Genomic DNA, 13,464 nt, shown 5'->3' on the forward strand with positions numbered 1-13,464 from the left:
AGGACACACACCAGTATTCTGAGATAGCACAGTAGAGTACCAAGAAGATGTAGTTGGGTGTAACATCAGTAACATAGGGTTAATAACACTCATCACAGTGTAAGGGCAAAGCCTATGAAAACCCCAAGCACCATGCTTGACACATTACTCATGCTCAGCAAGTGATGCTTTTTCTCCTTTTTCTCCTTACCTGGTTTAGGAGAAAGGGTGGACAACTAAGTGGATGATTATAAATCTACATTTTATTTTTATTCCTTTCCTATTAGCATTGAATATAGCATGTGGGAAAAGTCATGAATTATTAAGGGCAAACCATTTAAAAAATACCGGATAATTTGCTTTGAAGTTTCCGATGGTGGCTCTGGAAAAGTTTTACTTCATAATTTGTTCTTTATGCTGCATATGAAGGCATTTTAAAGCCCAGCAACACAAAAAGGGTCTGGTCACCTCTTTCTCAAACCTGGCATGCTTCACCACCCACAAAATCATTTTGCAAGAGAAGACAATATAGTAACAGGTAACACATAAGAACAAAATTATTGAATAATAGTTTCCCAAATTTTCATCACTGAGATTTCTTTTTAACATTTTTATTACTTCTTCTTATGGACCTCTTTAGTATGTTTCAGCTTTCTCTTCTCTGTTCCATAACATTCGTGCTAACTTCTATTGCATCATCCACATTACATTGTGACTGTAATGTGAATCACATTTTATTCTCTTTCAAACCCCCTGCTCCACGGTGGACTCTCAAACAACATTTGCTAAACTGGGAGCAAACATTCCTCTTTCTATGTTGACTATATATGAATTATAGCAGATTTTTCTTTATATATTGACTGTATAATAATTATATAACAGATAATATTTGTTAAGCGTTTACTATCTTCCAGACATCATAGAGTTTTTTTAGTAACCCATTCATTCTCCCAGTAACCACTAGGTGGATGTTATTATTATGTCCAATTTACTGCTGTGGCTTTCCCTGCAGAGACACCAGACTCTCCCTCTATGTCGAGAGAACCAAGTTGACATCATCTATGAGAACTAGGACCAGGAAGATGGGTCCGTTCCAAAACAGTCCCAAACCAGGTTTCACCTTTATTTTCATTCTGTTTCTCCTACCTTCCACATATTTTTCTAGAAAATGGAACAAACTGATTCAGGAATTTCATTTGCTTTCCACACTTCTGTGGCATAAAAGGATGACAGAGAAGACACAGTTTGTCTACATGTTGCCCTGGATGAGTGCGTAATAGCTATAGATTCATCCTACCTTATGGTGTTCTCAAGGACAAAGGGAAAACAGTTCTCTTTCTGTTTCTAATACACCTGTTTTGCTAACACTTGGACATGGAGCATTGTGGGTAATATCTTTTTCTACATGACTGATTGTGATGAGCCTGTTCCCTTGTGTCTGTTATACCCACTGACGACAGTGGTTACGGGGATAAGGCAGTTTGCCCCCTGAGAGTGTGTGTCGGTACCCTAAAAGACATCTTACGTAGAAACGGCAAGGTTTAACTGTCTTAGAAACATAGTTTGAGATCTAACAAACACTATAGCTCTCCTTTGCCCTCTTACTGACTCTCCTCAGGGCAGGGAGATGGAGAGGGGATCCTTTAAAGGTAAGTGGACACATTAAAGGCATTTACCACATGCTGGGATGTCACACAGGTCAGACTTAAAATTTTCATCCAAGGTGAAGCACCAGGGAGCCTCCTTCTGATTCCCTGGGTTGCGGCAGTAGGAGTGGCCTCCATTCAGCTCTGGGAAGCGGAGGGCGGTAAAGGTGTGCGTGTGGGGGTACTGGGAATTCCACGGCTGGCACTGGCGTCCTGATTTGGTCACACTGACGGTCCCCCGGTAGTCCACACCTGTGCTGTTATAGCACTTGTGATCTGGAAAACAGAAGAGAAAGGCTTAAACTGTGTGAAGGAAACAGGAGATGCTGGGGTTTCTAGCCAGCAGTTTCTGGAGGGAGGACTCACAATTAACCTCATGGCTCAGGCTTCCCTGTTGGTTAGGGGCCATGTGAGCAGTCTCCCTGCTTGCTAGGCTGGGACACAGGTCCTGCCTCACAGTTACATTCCTGGGAGGATTTAAAGCTTATGCGGCAGGAATAAAACCAGTCCCCCACAAACATTTTTAATACTGAACACACACACACACACACACACACACACACACAAAATCAGAACTGGGGTTGGGACTTGGAGGCACAGGAGTAATTTTCCAGTTCGAAAAAGGAAAGGTTCAAGCTACACTCTTCTTTCCATGCTTGCTTGATGTCTTTAGACATGAATCGTGTGATAAAGAATCTAGTTCCGTAAAAAAAAAAAAAAAAAGAATCTAGTTCCTAGAAAATGTTCATTAGGAGCAGTGTGTTATGAGTTTCTAACAGGAGTTAGGGCCACTCTGTGCTGAAGCACTGCATATTCTTGAGAAGCAAGTCCTCTTCCCAGGAGACCACAGGGCTGTCACTTGAAAGCACTGCAAAAATCCACTGAGTTGAAATAAGTCAAAAGATGGAGGGCCAGCGACAAAATAACAGTAATAACAGTAATAATGAAGATATTGCCATCATTGTGTGCTAAGCAGAGTTCTAAGCATTTTAGATGCAATAAGTTAACTAATAGCATAATATTAAATTCCAAAAGGAAACCAAAAAATTACCAGTGAGTTTAATTCTAGGTGAATGGGAAATCACAGAGGAACAGAGGTGAGAGGGCAGTGGATAGAAGCAAGCCCCATGTATATATATTTTAAATTGCAGTACAATGCACACATCATAAAATTTACCATTAGTGTATTTTGGACATTCAAAATACTGCGCAACCTTCAGCACTCTCTCATTCCAGAACACTTGCATCATTCCCAAGAAAACACAATACTCATTCAGCAGTCAATGTCCAGGCTCCCCAACCCCGTCCCTGGAAACCACTAATCTGCTTTCTGTCTCTATGGATTTGTCTATCCTGGATATTTCAGAGAAACGGAATCATCCAATGGTGTCTGGCTTCTTTCACCGTCATACTGCTTTCAAGTTTCAGCCCATGTTGTAGCATGTAACAGGATTTTATTCCTTTTTCTGGATGAATACTATTTCACTATATAGATCTACCACAATTTATCAACTCATCCACTGATGGACACTTGGGTTGCTTTTCTCTTTTACAGGTATTGTGAATACCTGTTCTGAACACCTGCATAAAAGTTTTTCTTTGAGCACCTTTTCTAAATCCGTCTGAGTGTACAGCAGGAGTGGCATTACTGGGTCCTATGGTAATTCTGTTTTAAGTCACTGAGGAACCAGTAACCATATTTAAAAATTATCATCTTCATGAAGCTTCTTGAAGACAGTGACATTAGATAATCCACCACTGCTTGCTAAGCCCACACACAGTCTTTAGCCCACTGGAAGGTAATCTGCCTACCAGTAAGAATCATTACTACAGATCGAGGTCCAGTTTGCACTGTGCCATGGGGCTGCTGGCCTCCAGACAGCACAGAAAGTCAGGAGTTACCACCTACTTTTATTTATAGGATCTGCCATGGGAATTCCAATCCGGATGCAGTTTGCAGCTTCGGGGCTCTCGGGCTGGGGGAGATCTTCACAGTTGGGCAGTTTCAGCCTCATCAGGATCATGGGATTCGATCTGGCAAAAATGTACTCCGTTTGACAGAGGACGTTTTCCAGGATTTCACATTCATCGCGACATAAGTCCCGGGGCTTTGGGATGGATGAGGTTTCATCGCAGTAGGGGAAGGCGTAGTGGCACAGGGAAGGAATGGCAAACTGAGAGCACTTGTCAGATAAGTGGCTGGAGGTGCCGATCATGGTGAAGGCAGCTGGAAAACAAACACAGTTATTAGCTCCCAGGGGCCAGGGTTTATCTCCTTCGGTTATCTAGTCAACAGATATCAGATATAAACACACGCGAGAAGGAATCCGCTGTACTCAACCAGACAAGGCCAAGAAGAGATTTGGTTCAGATGTCCCAGGGGCTTTACTTTCACTGGCTTGAAAAAAATCATTTTGACTACAAAGTTAAAAAAACAGGATTAAGTTACATATGTCCCGTTTCCCAATAAAAAAAGAATTAATTAGGTTAAAGCGCAATATATTTTTCATTTTTACTACAAAGCAACAGAACTTTGTTTTTCATCCGGTACTTTTTATTAGCTTTATGAAGCTTCTAAAACATTTGACAGCTGCAGGGCTGAACCTGTTGTCTGTGGTGGCGGAGCCTGATCACAGGATTTAGTTCTGTGTCTTACCTCTGAGGTATATGACTGGGAAACTTGTTTAATTTCTTTGTGCCTTTGATACTTCCTATTGCATCTTCTGAAAATGAGGCAATTCTCTTGGAAGTTCTTAAAAAGCACAACTCCGTTGTTCCGTGTGTGTGTGTGTGTGTGTGTGTTAGTGGTCACTTAGCCTAACTTCTTAATGAGTACGTGTACAAAAAGAGTATACCTGCCTCCCTTTGCATTGACGAGGAGCTTGTACCTCACAAGACAGTCTAGGGGTGGTTGGTACACTGTTTCCCAATGTATGTTCCTCCCAACATTCATTCTGTAGAACATTCATAGTGTTTGAGAAACTAGGGTTCCAGGGCTGAACAGGTTTGGGAAATGTCGAGTTAAACAAAAATAAATGGCTTTTTTTTTTTAACTATAATATTTTCCAGTAAGCAGAGGTCCATCAAAAATGTCTAAGAGAGCATTATTATAGATGGGTGATGAAATATTTACATGGGAACTCCCACTTATTTTTGCAAATACTTAGTAAAAAGTACATTAAAATGTCCTTATATTAGGATGAAATGTGTCTTCAACAGCCCCTCCCCATCAGTCCTTTTTCTGTCCTCTGGCCTTTCAGAATCCTTCCTCCTCAAAGTTCTCTAGCTTGTGGCAACCACAGCTTTTTGTAGTTGCTTCTCCAGGTTAAATAGCTCCCCTGGCCTCCCCTTAGTTCCTTCGTATTCCTCATGGGACATAATTTCTAGACTCTTTGCTGTTCTGTGTGCCTGTCTCAAGTTTGTTCTTGCCTCATAAACCCGAAGGTCACCAGAAACTACAAGGTACTTCATTACATGTGAATTTCAGGTAAACATTTGGAGCATACTTACACTAAGAAGTTCTCCATTGTTTATCTGGAATTCGAATGTAACTGGGTGTCCTGTATTTTTATTTGCTAAAGCTGGCAACCTTATCAGAATCCTATAAAGGCAATTTTTTTTTTTTACTTTTAAAGATTTTACTTATTTATTCATGAGATACATAGAGAGAGGGAGAGAGAGGCAGAGACACAGGCAGAGGGAGAAGCAGGCTCCACGCAGGGAGCATAAAGGCAATTTTAATGGCTTGCAGGGCTTCATGGCACCCAGGCATAACTACACACTAACCAGCAGAACCAGGTGTGCAAATCGTACAGGGTGGCCTACACTACTTCACTCCTGTGTGCTAGAAAGCGCCTCACTGTGAGATTTCCATTGAAAAGATACTTCCGATTCAGACAAACGAAGAAAGTAGTCTAACATACATTCCAGAGCACAGAGATCCTCTCTTCGGCTTCTTTGTGGTTCTGCTCCTAACCCCTCTGCCTAGCCTGATCCTCTGGTAAGAGAGGAGCTCAAGAAAGCGTTTGGTGAGGAAGAGTTACACAAGGTATCCATACAATTTCATTGGTGTTACCTACCTGTGATCTGATTTTCTATTTCCCCTTGCATGTGCAAGGACTCCATATAAACGGTGCGGTTGCCAATAAATCTTGCACATGCGATTCCTCTGTATGGCTGACAGAACCCATCTTCTTCATACTCATCTCTAGAAAGAGAGCACAGATATTAATTAGCTGGTGCAGCGCATTCACACCCAGGTGGCTCTGACTGTGTGATGCCCGAAACGGTCGCTAGGGGGAGAAGCTGAGCACAGTATCCCAAAGGCTTCATTAAGGAGTCCGGCTTTTCCTCAGTTCCATCCATCACTTAAAACATCTGCTGGTCACGTTGGTCAAGCTTCCTTCACCCCCAGAAAATCATTCTGAAGCGCAAAATCATCCTTAAATATGGGAGAAAGCACTTTTATTTTCGCAGCTGGTGGTGGGCTGGAAGATGATGTAGTTATAAAAGTAAAGAGGAAATGAGTTGGGAATCTGGGCACATGTTCTACAGTATTTTTTTTTTTAAGCACAGATTATTTCTGCTTCATTTGCTACAAAGGCGTGGGCACATTATCCACAAGATCCACTCCAACTGATGTGTCAATTAGGAGGATCCATGGGGTGAGAAGCTTGGTGCAGCTGGAAAGAAACCAGAGGGCAGTGCAGTTATGTGGCTCCACACTGCTGAAGATCCATTATCTCTACAGTGCACAGAGAGGTCCAGGCAACCCAGGGACTGCACAATTTCAAATGAGTCACTAAGTTCCAGGAACTCTAGAAAACATATCAATGAAAATCTTGCTTTCGTGATCCCCGAAAACTTTAGAAATAATCTTAAAAAATTTTTGTTGCCTCGAAATTATGATAATAAAAAAGGAGGGGGAGTAGATTTCATTCTGAAGACAAGGGGATGCCAGATAGTGTGGTTAAGCGACAGTGTGGCAAATGGCTGGAGATCTAAGGCTGGAGATAGGACCCAAGGTGGCAGATTCAGCTTGAAAGGACAGAGGCTGTAACATCCCACAAGGCCTATGATAAGCACAAGACACCAGAGCACAGAATATCCAGCTGGTTCTCAAAAGCAGACCACAGCCGAACAAAAGGCCACCTGCCACACTTTTAGGCTGACTTCACCCTGGATGCTCCTCCTCTGTTGATCTGGTTGGAATCAATACTTTGTCTGAATAAAAATATCACTTCTCCAGGGCACCTGGGTAGCTCAGTCGGTTGAGTGTCTGCCTCTGGCTCGGGTCATGATCCCAGGGTCCTGGGATGGAGCCCTGCATAAGGCTCACCCTGGAGCCTGCTTCTCCTCCCTTTGCCAATCCCCACCACTCATGCTTTCTCTCTCTCTATTCTCTCTCTCTCAAATACATAAATAAAATCTTTGGAAAGAATTATCACTTTTCCTCTTTGGAGCAAAAGTCAGGAGAAGGAAATTGTCTTCCTAGGTTTAACATTTGCATGTCCTTAGGCAATCTCTCTGAGTCCTCTGAGCTATGGCTTTCCTTATCTATAAGATGAAGATAATCATTGGCCTTTCTATCCTATAAGTGAAAGTCATGAGAAGCCTATGAAATAATGTAAACGCTTTTTAAAAAGTGCTACACATGCAGCAGTCACATATGCTTACTATTGAAGTATTTATGATTACCAAAGAAGACACTTATTTAAAGGACAATTATTTATTAAGCTCCTACTCTGTGAAATGGACTGTAGTCAGTCTAGGGCCACAAATGTGGGAGTCTAGAGAGCCCAAACTATCACAGGAAACCAAGTGAAAGAGATCTGATAAAGCTAATTATTAAAAGACCAGTTTCCAGAGTTTCTCTACTTCCCATTCACTGTAACAGTCATTTTGAAGGTGGACATGGGGGAAGTATCTTCACGTTAGTTCCCCAAAACAGTGTGTACTGCAAAGCTCTTATAAACATAACCTTTAAATACACATACAAATGAATATATCATATACCTGACATGAAGACATTGAAATTTTAATGTCGTAAAATCCTGCAAGCACTTCACATGTTTACTTTCATAAATCCTAGAGTAATGTTGAAGCCTTTTTGGCTTAAATTTTACTTGGGTTGTAAAATTAACTCCACTTTTATTGGGTAACTAATACCATAAACCTATGGGGAGAAAGAAATTTTTCGATGACCTAGCCTTGGGTCTTGGAAACCAAAGTACTGAGACCAGAAAGTACTTCCACACCACCCCCTGCTATTACAGATGATGCTTTTCTATCCCTAGGCATTAGCAGAGCCCTGGACTTTTAAGGTGTCATTATGAGAACACTTCTTCCTCCCCCACATTAAACTCTCAAGGCCTCAATTTATATCTCTTGGGAGGACAAAACTCTGGAATTACCCCCAGATATAAATCCCTAACCTACTGGGAGTTCCCATATTTTATGTGTGAGGCTTAGGCTAAACTTCTTACCACCTTTCCAGTTCAAGACTCTAAAAAGACTCTTTGAATCCTTTTTTTTTTTTTTCATAATGAAAAGGAATGCAGTTCCTTGGCTGCATATTTCTTATCAAGGGCTTAGCACTGCAGGTGTATTGAATTTTTGACTGTGCCCAGAATTCCTGATATTTTGACCAGTCTTTTGGGGACAGATATAAAAAGCAAAACAAAACAAAACAAAACAAAACAACAGTGTGTAATGTCATCTGCTCAGGAACAGTTCCTGGCTGCTCTGAAGAATCTCCTCAGAAAGCTTTTGAAAAATACCAATGCCTAAGCCCCACCTCAGACCCATTAAATCATACTCTCTGGGGATGCAGCATAGGCATGCATGCTTTTTGAAAAGCTCTCGGGTGATTTGCATGTGGTCAAGAACCACAGCACTAGAAAAACAAACCTCTATTAAGTGTCTGACACTCTCCGTGCTGGGTACTATGCTAAGTGCTTTCTTCCAAGTAGCCCCTTATGTGGTATTATAATCCTTATTTTACAGAGGGAGAGATTCAGGTTCAGAGAAATAATTGGGTCAAATGCACAAAGCCAATTATAGGTGGAGCTAGGATTAGAACTTAACATGTAAGCTTAAGCCATTACATCACATTGTTGGATCTATCATGATGTTCTGCTTTTCAGTATTACTTTTAATTAGATCAGCCTAATCATAAATAAGAGGTTTTAAAATGAGCCTTTTTTCTGTACCAGGAACTGTTAAGTTCTGTGTACATATACAATTGATATTAAATCATTGAATCCTGACAACCATCTTATAAAAAAGGTGAAAGTGTATTCATTCCCATTTTACAGATGAGAAAGCTGAGAGTCAGAAAGAGCAAAGAACCTGTCTAAATACACATAGCAAGTAGAAGAGCTAGATTTGTCTAAAACTAGTGCTTGCAACCATGCTATACAGCTTCCCTCCAAATGGTTTATGAAAGTGTTTGCACTGCTTAGAGGGGCTTTCTGCTGTGAAGATGCTTGGGTGTTTGCTGGGTGGTGACAAGGTTTTCTCTTGAACATAGAGTCACAGTCACGTTTCATGCATCCCATTTTTCCTTCTGGCTTTGGCTGGAGGGGAACCAGTGCTCCTCCAACATTCATCAGCTCTATGCTTTTCTCCAGCTCATACTTCTTTCATCATTAATTTTGCGGAGCAAAATTAAAATAATGGAGCACATGGCAGCAAAAGGGCAAGGGCACTTGCAGTGAGTATGCCCAAGGCTGCATTCTTTGTACAGAGAAGAAGGGTGCATAGTGAACAGGCAAATGGAATTTTGCACATATATCACAATGGCTGGCACCAACATGTGCCAGCTACATTAACTTGATGTCAAGAAGCAGGAGTGCTTTGTGATGGGGACTCATGTTTTTCACAAAAGTAATTTAGGTACCATGTTGCCAATCCCTATCACCTTCTCCACGGGAGACCATGGAGGTGGAAGGATCTTATAAGAGATAGTCATACAGGGCTAAGGGTCACCATGACCAACATGGTAGCAGTAGGGGTGTCCCATCCAGGGCCCTCTGGAGACCAGTGAAAGGAAAAGCGGCCACCGCAAGTCACAACCCAAGGGAGTTTTATAGTGATAATGAAAATCAATAGCCACAAATTCCTGGCCTAATTTCTCAGGTCAGTGACTAAAGCAGAGAATTATGATGATGGAAAAAGTGCATTGCATGGTATGGGGCATGTGGAGACTATCTGTAGTTTTGGGAGCAGAGAGAAAGGATGAGTGGCTGCATGGGATTAGGAAAGTGAAAAGTTGTAGAACACCCTAAGGAATGCCCGAACAGAGTTGTGCCAATTTTGGACCATGAGAGGCCCATGACTGCTCTTTTCAGCTTCCAGGAAGGGCAGGCTTTCCGAAGGCTGCCTCAATTTAAGGGACACAAGAGAACAAACTCAATGATTGTCTTAGATATATGATTTCAAAGGAAACCCTGAAATATGACTGGGAAAACTGGCATAATTCAAATAAAACCTATAGAGTAGTTTGTATTGTACCAATGATAATTTCTTCCTTTTTTTTTTTTTTTTTAATGTAGGCTCTGCACCCAGTGTAGAGTCCAGAATGGGGCTTAAACTCACAACCCTGAGATCGAGACCTGAGCTGAGATCAAGAGTCAGATGCTTAATCTACTGAGCCACCCAAGCACCCCAATAACTTCTTACTTTTGATCATTGCACTATGTTTATGCAAGACATTAACATTAGGAGGAATGGGGAGAAGGACATATGGAAACTCTCTGTACTATTTTTGCAACTTTTCTTAAGTATAAAAATATTTCAAAATAAAAATCTTACAGGGGGAGAGGTGGAAACCTTACTGTGCGCAGAAAGACCTGGAGATGCTATGGGGTGAGGGGGTTAGGTAAGCCATCAGATGATCTCATTTCATCTTTATAACAACCCTAGAACACTCTCTCTGGGTCTCTCCCTGGGTGGCTGAATTGCCTTCACTAACAATTCATTTATTTGTTTGAGGCTTGGCCTACTTCTAAATTCAAACGCTTCCAGGAGAGATGACCTATTTGGTTGGGAAGCCTTCAGTGTAGATTGATTTTTGCTAGCTGCCGCGGGCACTGTCATCTTTATCGAAAACCATATAGGAAGGCAGGCTGGGGCAGCGGATGAGAGGTCTGTGTTGGAAGAAGGCAGCAATCTTTCCTGACTTTACAGTTAGGTCTGGGCCCAGCTTCAAGCCAGGATGACCCAGAAGGTGGGCTGAGGATGGAAGGTATGAGGCTCACCAATAGAGGGCACCTCTGTCATCTGGTTCATTATTCTCCTCTTCACAAAGTGATCTTTTCAAACACAGACCCGATCACCTCATTTCCTGCCTAAAATGATAGTTTCCTATTCATTTCAGGTTCCTGCCTACAGCCTACAAGGCCTTTCAATAATCTAGGCCCTCCCATTTTTCCTACCTTGCTCTTGCCAGTCAAGCCTATGAACTTGATCATACTGGCTACCTGAATGACTCTGCTAGTCTCAAAACAGGGAAGCCAAGTTTGCTATTCCTCTGACTTGGTTTACACTCTTCCTGAGGCCTAGAATGCCTTCCACCCTCGCTCTCATTCTGTGAATGTCTTCTTGTCTTCAAGATCCAAATGCTAAGCTCCCCCCAAGAGTTAGTCACTGACCTCCACCCAGGCCGGCTTCTTTATCACACATCATACCTCTGACTCCATATTAGGTTTGTATGGTTACTGTCCACCTTGCGACCACTTTAAGGCAAGGACCATGTCTGATTCCGCTCCCACCCAGCACAGTGCACAACTCAGGAAACCTGCTGAACGAGGGAAAGGATGCTGCCAAGAACCATCCCCCTCCAGACCTTCAGAAGTGGAAACGGAGACCCGCTGCCTGACTGATCAACAACGGAACCAGACGTAATAGATGTGGGGCTGTCCCAGGCTAGCCCGTGGACATGCCAGAAGCACCCTCCAAACTGGAAGCCACTTTCTTCCTCTTCAGATTTTACACTGGAGCATGGGTAGGCCTAACAGACTTATTGATGAGTTTAAAAAGTTCCCTTTGGGGGAATAAGACCAGTTAAAATGCATGCCTCTCCTTAGTGGGAAGAGAATGAGTGTAAAGGTATTTTGCAAACTATAAAATCTTACTCAACCCAGAAAATAGTAAACAGGTATTCAAATACTTGAATACAGATATTCATAGCAGCACTAGCCAAAAAGCGGTAGATACACATGATAGACTATTATTCAGCTATAAAAAGAGGAATGAAGTACTGAAACATGCTACAACATGGAAGCAGCTTTTGTTTTTTTAAAGATTTTTATTTATTTATTCGTGAGAGACACACAGAGGGAGGCAGAGACACAGGCAGAGGGAGAAGCAAGCTCCCTGTGGGGAGCCTGATGCAGGACTTGATCCCAGGACCCCAGGATTGCAACTTGACATGGATGAATCTTGAAATGAGATAAACCAGACATGAAAGGTCACATATTTTAATGATCCCATTTACATAAAATATACAGAATAGGTAAATTCATAGAGATGGAAAGCAGATTGGTAGTTACCAAGGCCCCAGGGAGGGAGAAATAGGGAGTAACAACTCAATGGGTATGAAGCTTTATTTTGCTATGAGGAAAATATTTTGACACTGGATATGAGGTAGTAGTTACACAACATTGTGAATGTGTTAACTGCTATCCAATGGCTCACTTTAAAATGGTTCATTTTTAATGCTATGCGAATTTCACCTCAGTTAAAAATATTTATTTATATATACCCAAGGGACAAGGTTGAGGGACCTTGGGAGAGTGCCAATGGTTGGAATTTCAAGCTTCAGATCCAGGGAGAAGTTTTGGGGATGGCTTTATGGGCTGCTTCCAAGCAGACTAAACTGCTGCAAGCATTGCCAATTTATGCAGTATTAGCAGGTTTCTTTGTTCTGATTCTTGTGGCTCTCCAACCAGAATGCCAGAGAGAGTGGCCTGCAAGCCCACAGCATGGCAACCTCCTGTATGTAGATCACAGTGAAGGAAATAATCCAACACTTTTGAATTTACCGCACTCTATGCCCCTTAAGAGCTCCATTTTGAGCCATGAAGATGAAATCACATCAAATTGCCTGCCCTCAAAGCTCTGAATCTTGGTCTGAAGGAAGGCGAAGTATTTCTAGATGTGTAGAGTATCCTTAGGTGTGCTCCAGAGAGCAATTTAGCAACTGTGACTTATCCTCTCTCATTTGGGAAGTAATTTCTTCCTTTTTTTTTCTTTATTTAGTATCAAAATATTGTCATCATAGCAAAATAAAACTCCATACTCCTTGAGTATTTTTTATTTCTTATTTCTTATATTAATAAATATTTCTTATTTCTCCCACTCCCCAGCTTCTGGTAAGCACCAATCTGCTTCCTGTCTCTATGAAATTATCTATTCTGGAGAAGCAATAATAACTTACCAGTGCCTGCCCAAGAGACCATCATGGCAACAGGTGGATGGAAAGTATACCTTACAAAATTTGTAAATCAGGCCACTAATATTAGCTGCTCAGTTAAAAGCAGAGCCATGGCAAACCCACACACATTGTGCTCTCCAGGGCCAGCTCTTAGGTGTGGGTGCAAAACTTTCCATCTCAGAAACAGGGTTCTCCCTTGACAGGTACAGTCACATCTCTCTCACTCTCTCTCTTAAAGATTTTATTCATTTATTTATTTGAGAGAGAGAGAGAGACTGAGCAAGGGGGGCAGTAGAGGGAGAGGGACAAGCAGACTCCATGCCCTATTCTTTAGGGCCCGATACCATGACCCCAAAACCACAACCTGAGCTGAAACAAAGAGGAGGCTGCCCAACCAAATGA

General features: G+C 41.9%; 1 protein-coding gene across 6 annotated transcripts in view; it reads right to left on the minus strand.

Annotated features, from left to right (window-relative positions):
• Positions 1–13,464, minus strand: part of ROR1 (receptor tyrosine kinase like orphan receptor 1) — a 475,328-nt gene that overhangs the window by 32,024 nt on the left and 429,840 nt on the right. For all 6 annotated transcript variants that reach the window (XM_038537279.1, XM_038537282.1, XM_038537281.1 and 3 more), the window contains 3 exons: positions 5,705–5,832; positions 3,535–3,852; positions 1,656–1,901 (listed from right to left, as the gene is read on the minus strand). In XM_038537279.1, coding sequence (XP_038393207.1) covers positions 1,656–1,901; positions 3,535–3,852; positions 5,705–5,832 — 692 coding nt within the window. The remainder of the gene's footprint in view (positions 1–1,655; positions 1,902–3,534; positions 3,853–5,704; positions 5,833–13,464) is intronic.

This window comes from Canis lupus, chromosome 5 (assembly GCF_011100685.1).
Source record: "Canis lupus familiaris isolate Mischka breed German Shepherd chromosome 5, alternate assembly UU_Cfam_GSD_1.0, whole genome shotgun sequence".
Taxonomy (NCBI): Eukaryota; Metazoa; Chordata; class Mammalia; order Carnivora; family Canidae; genus Canis; species Canis lupus.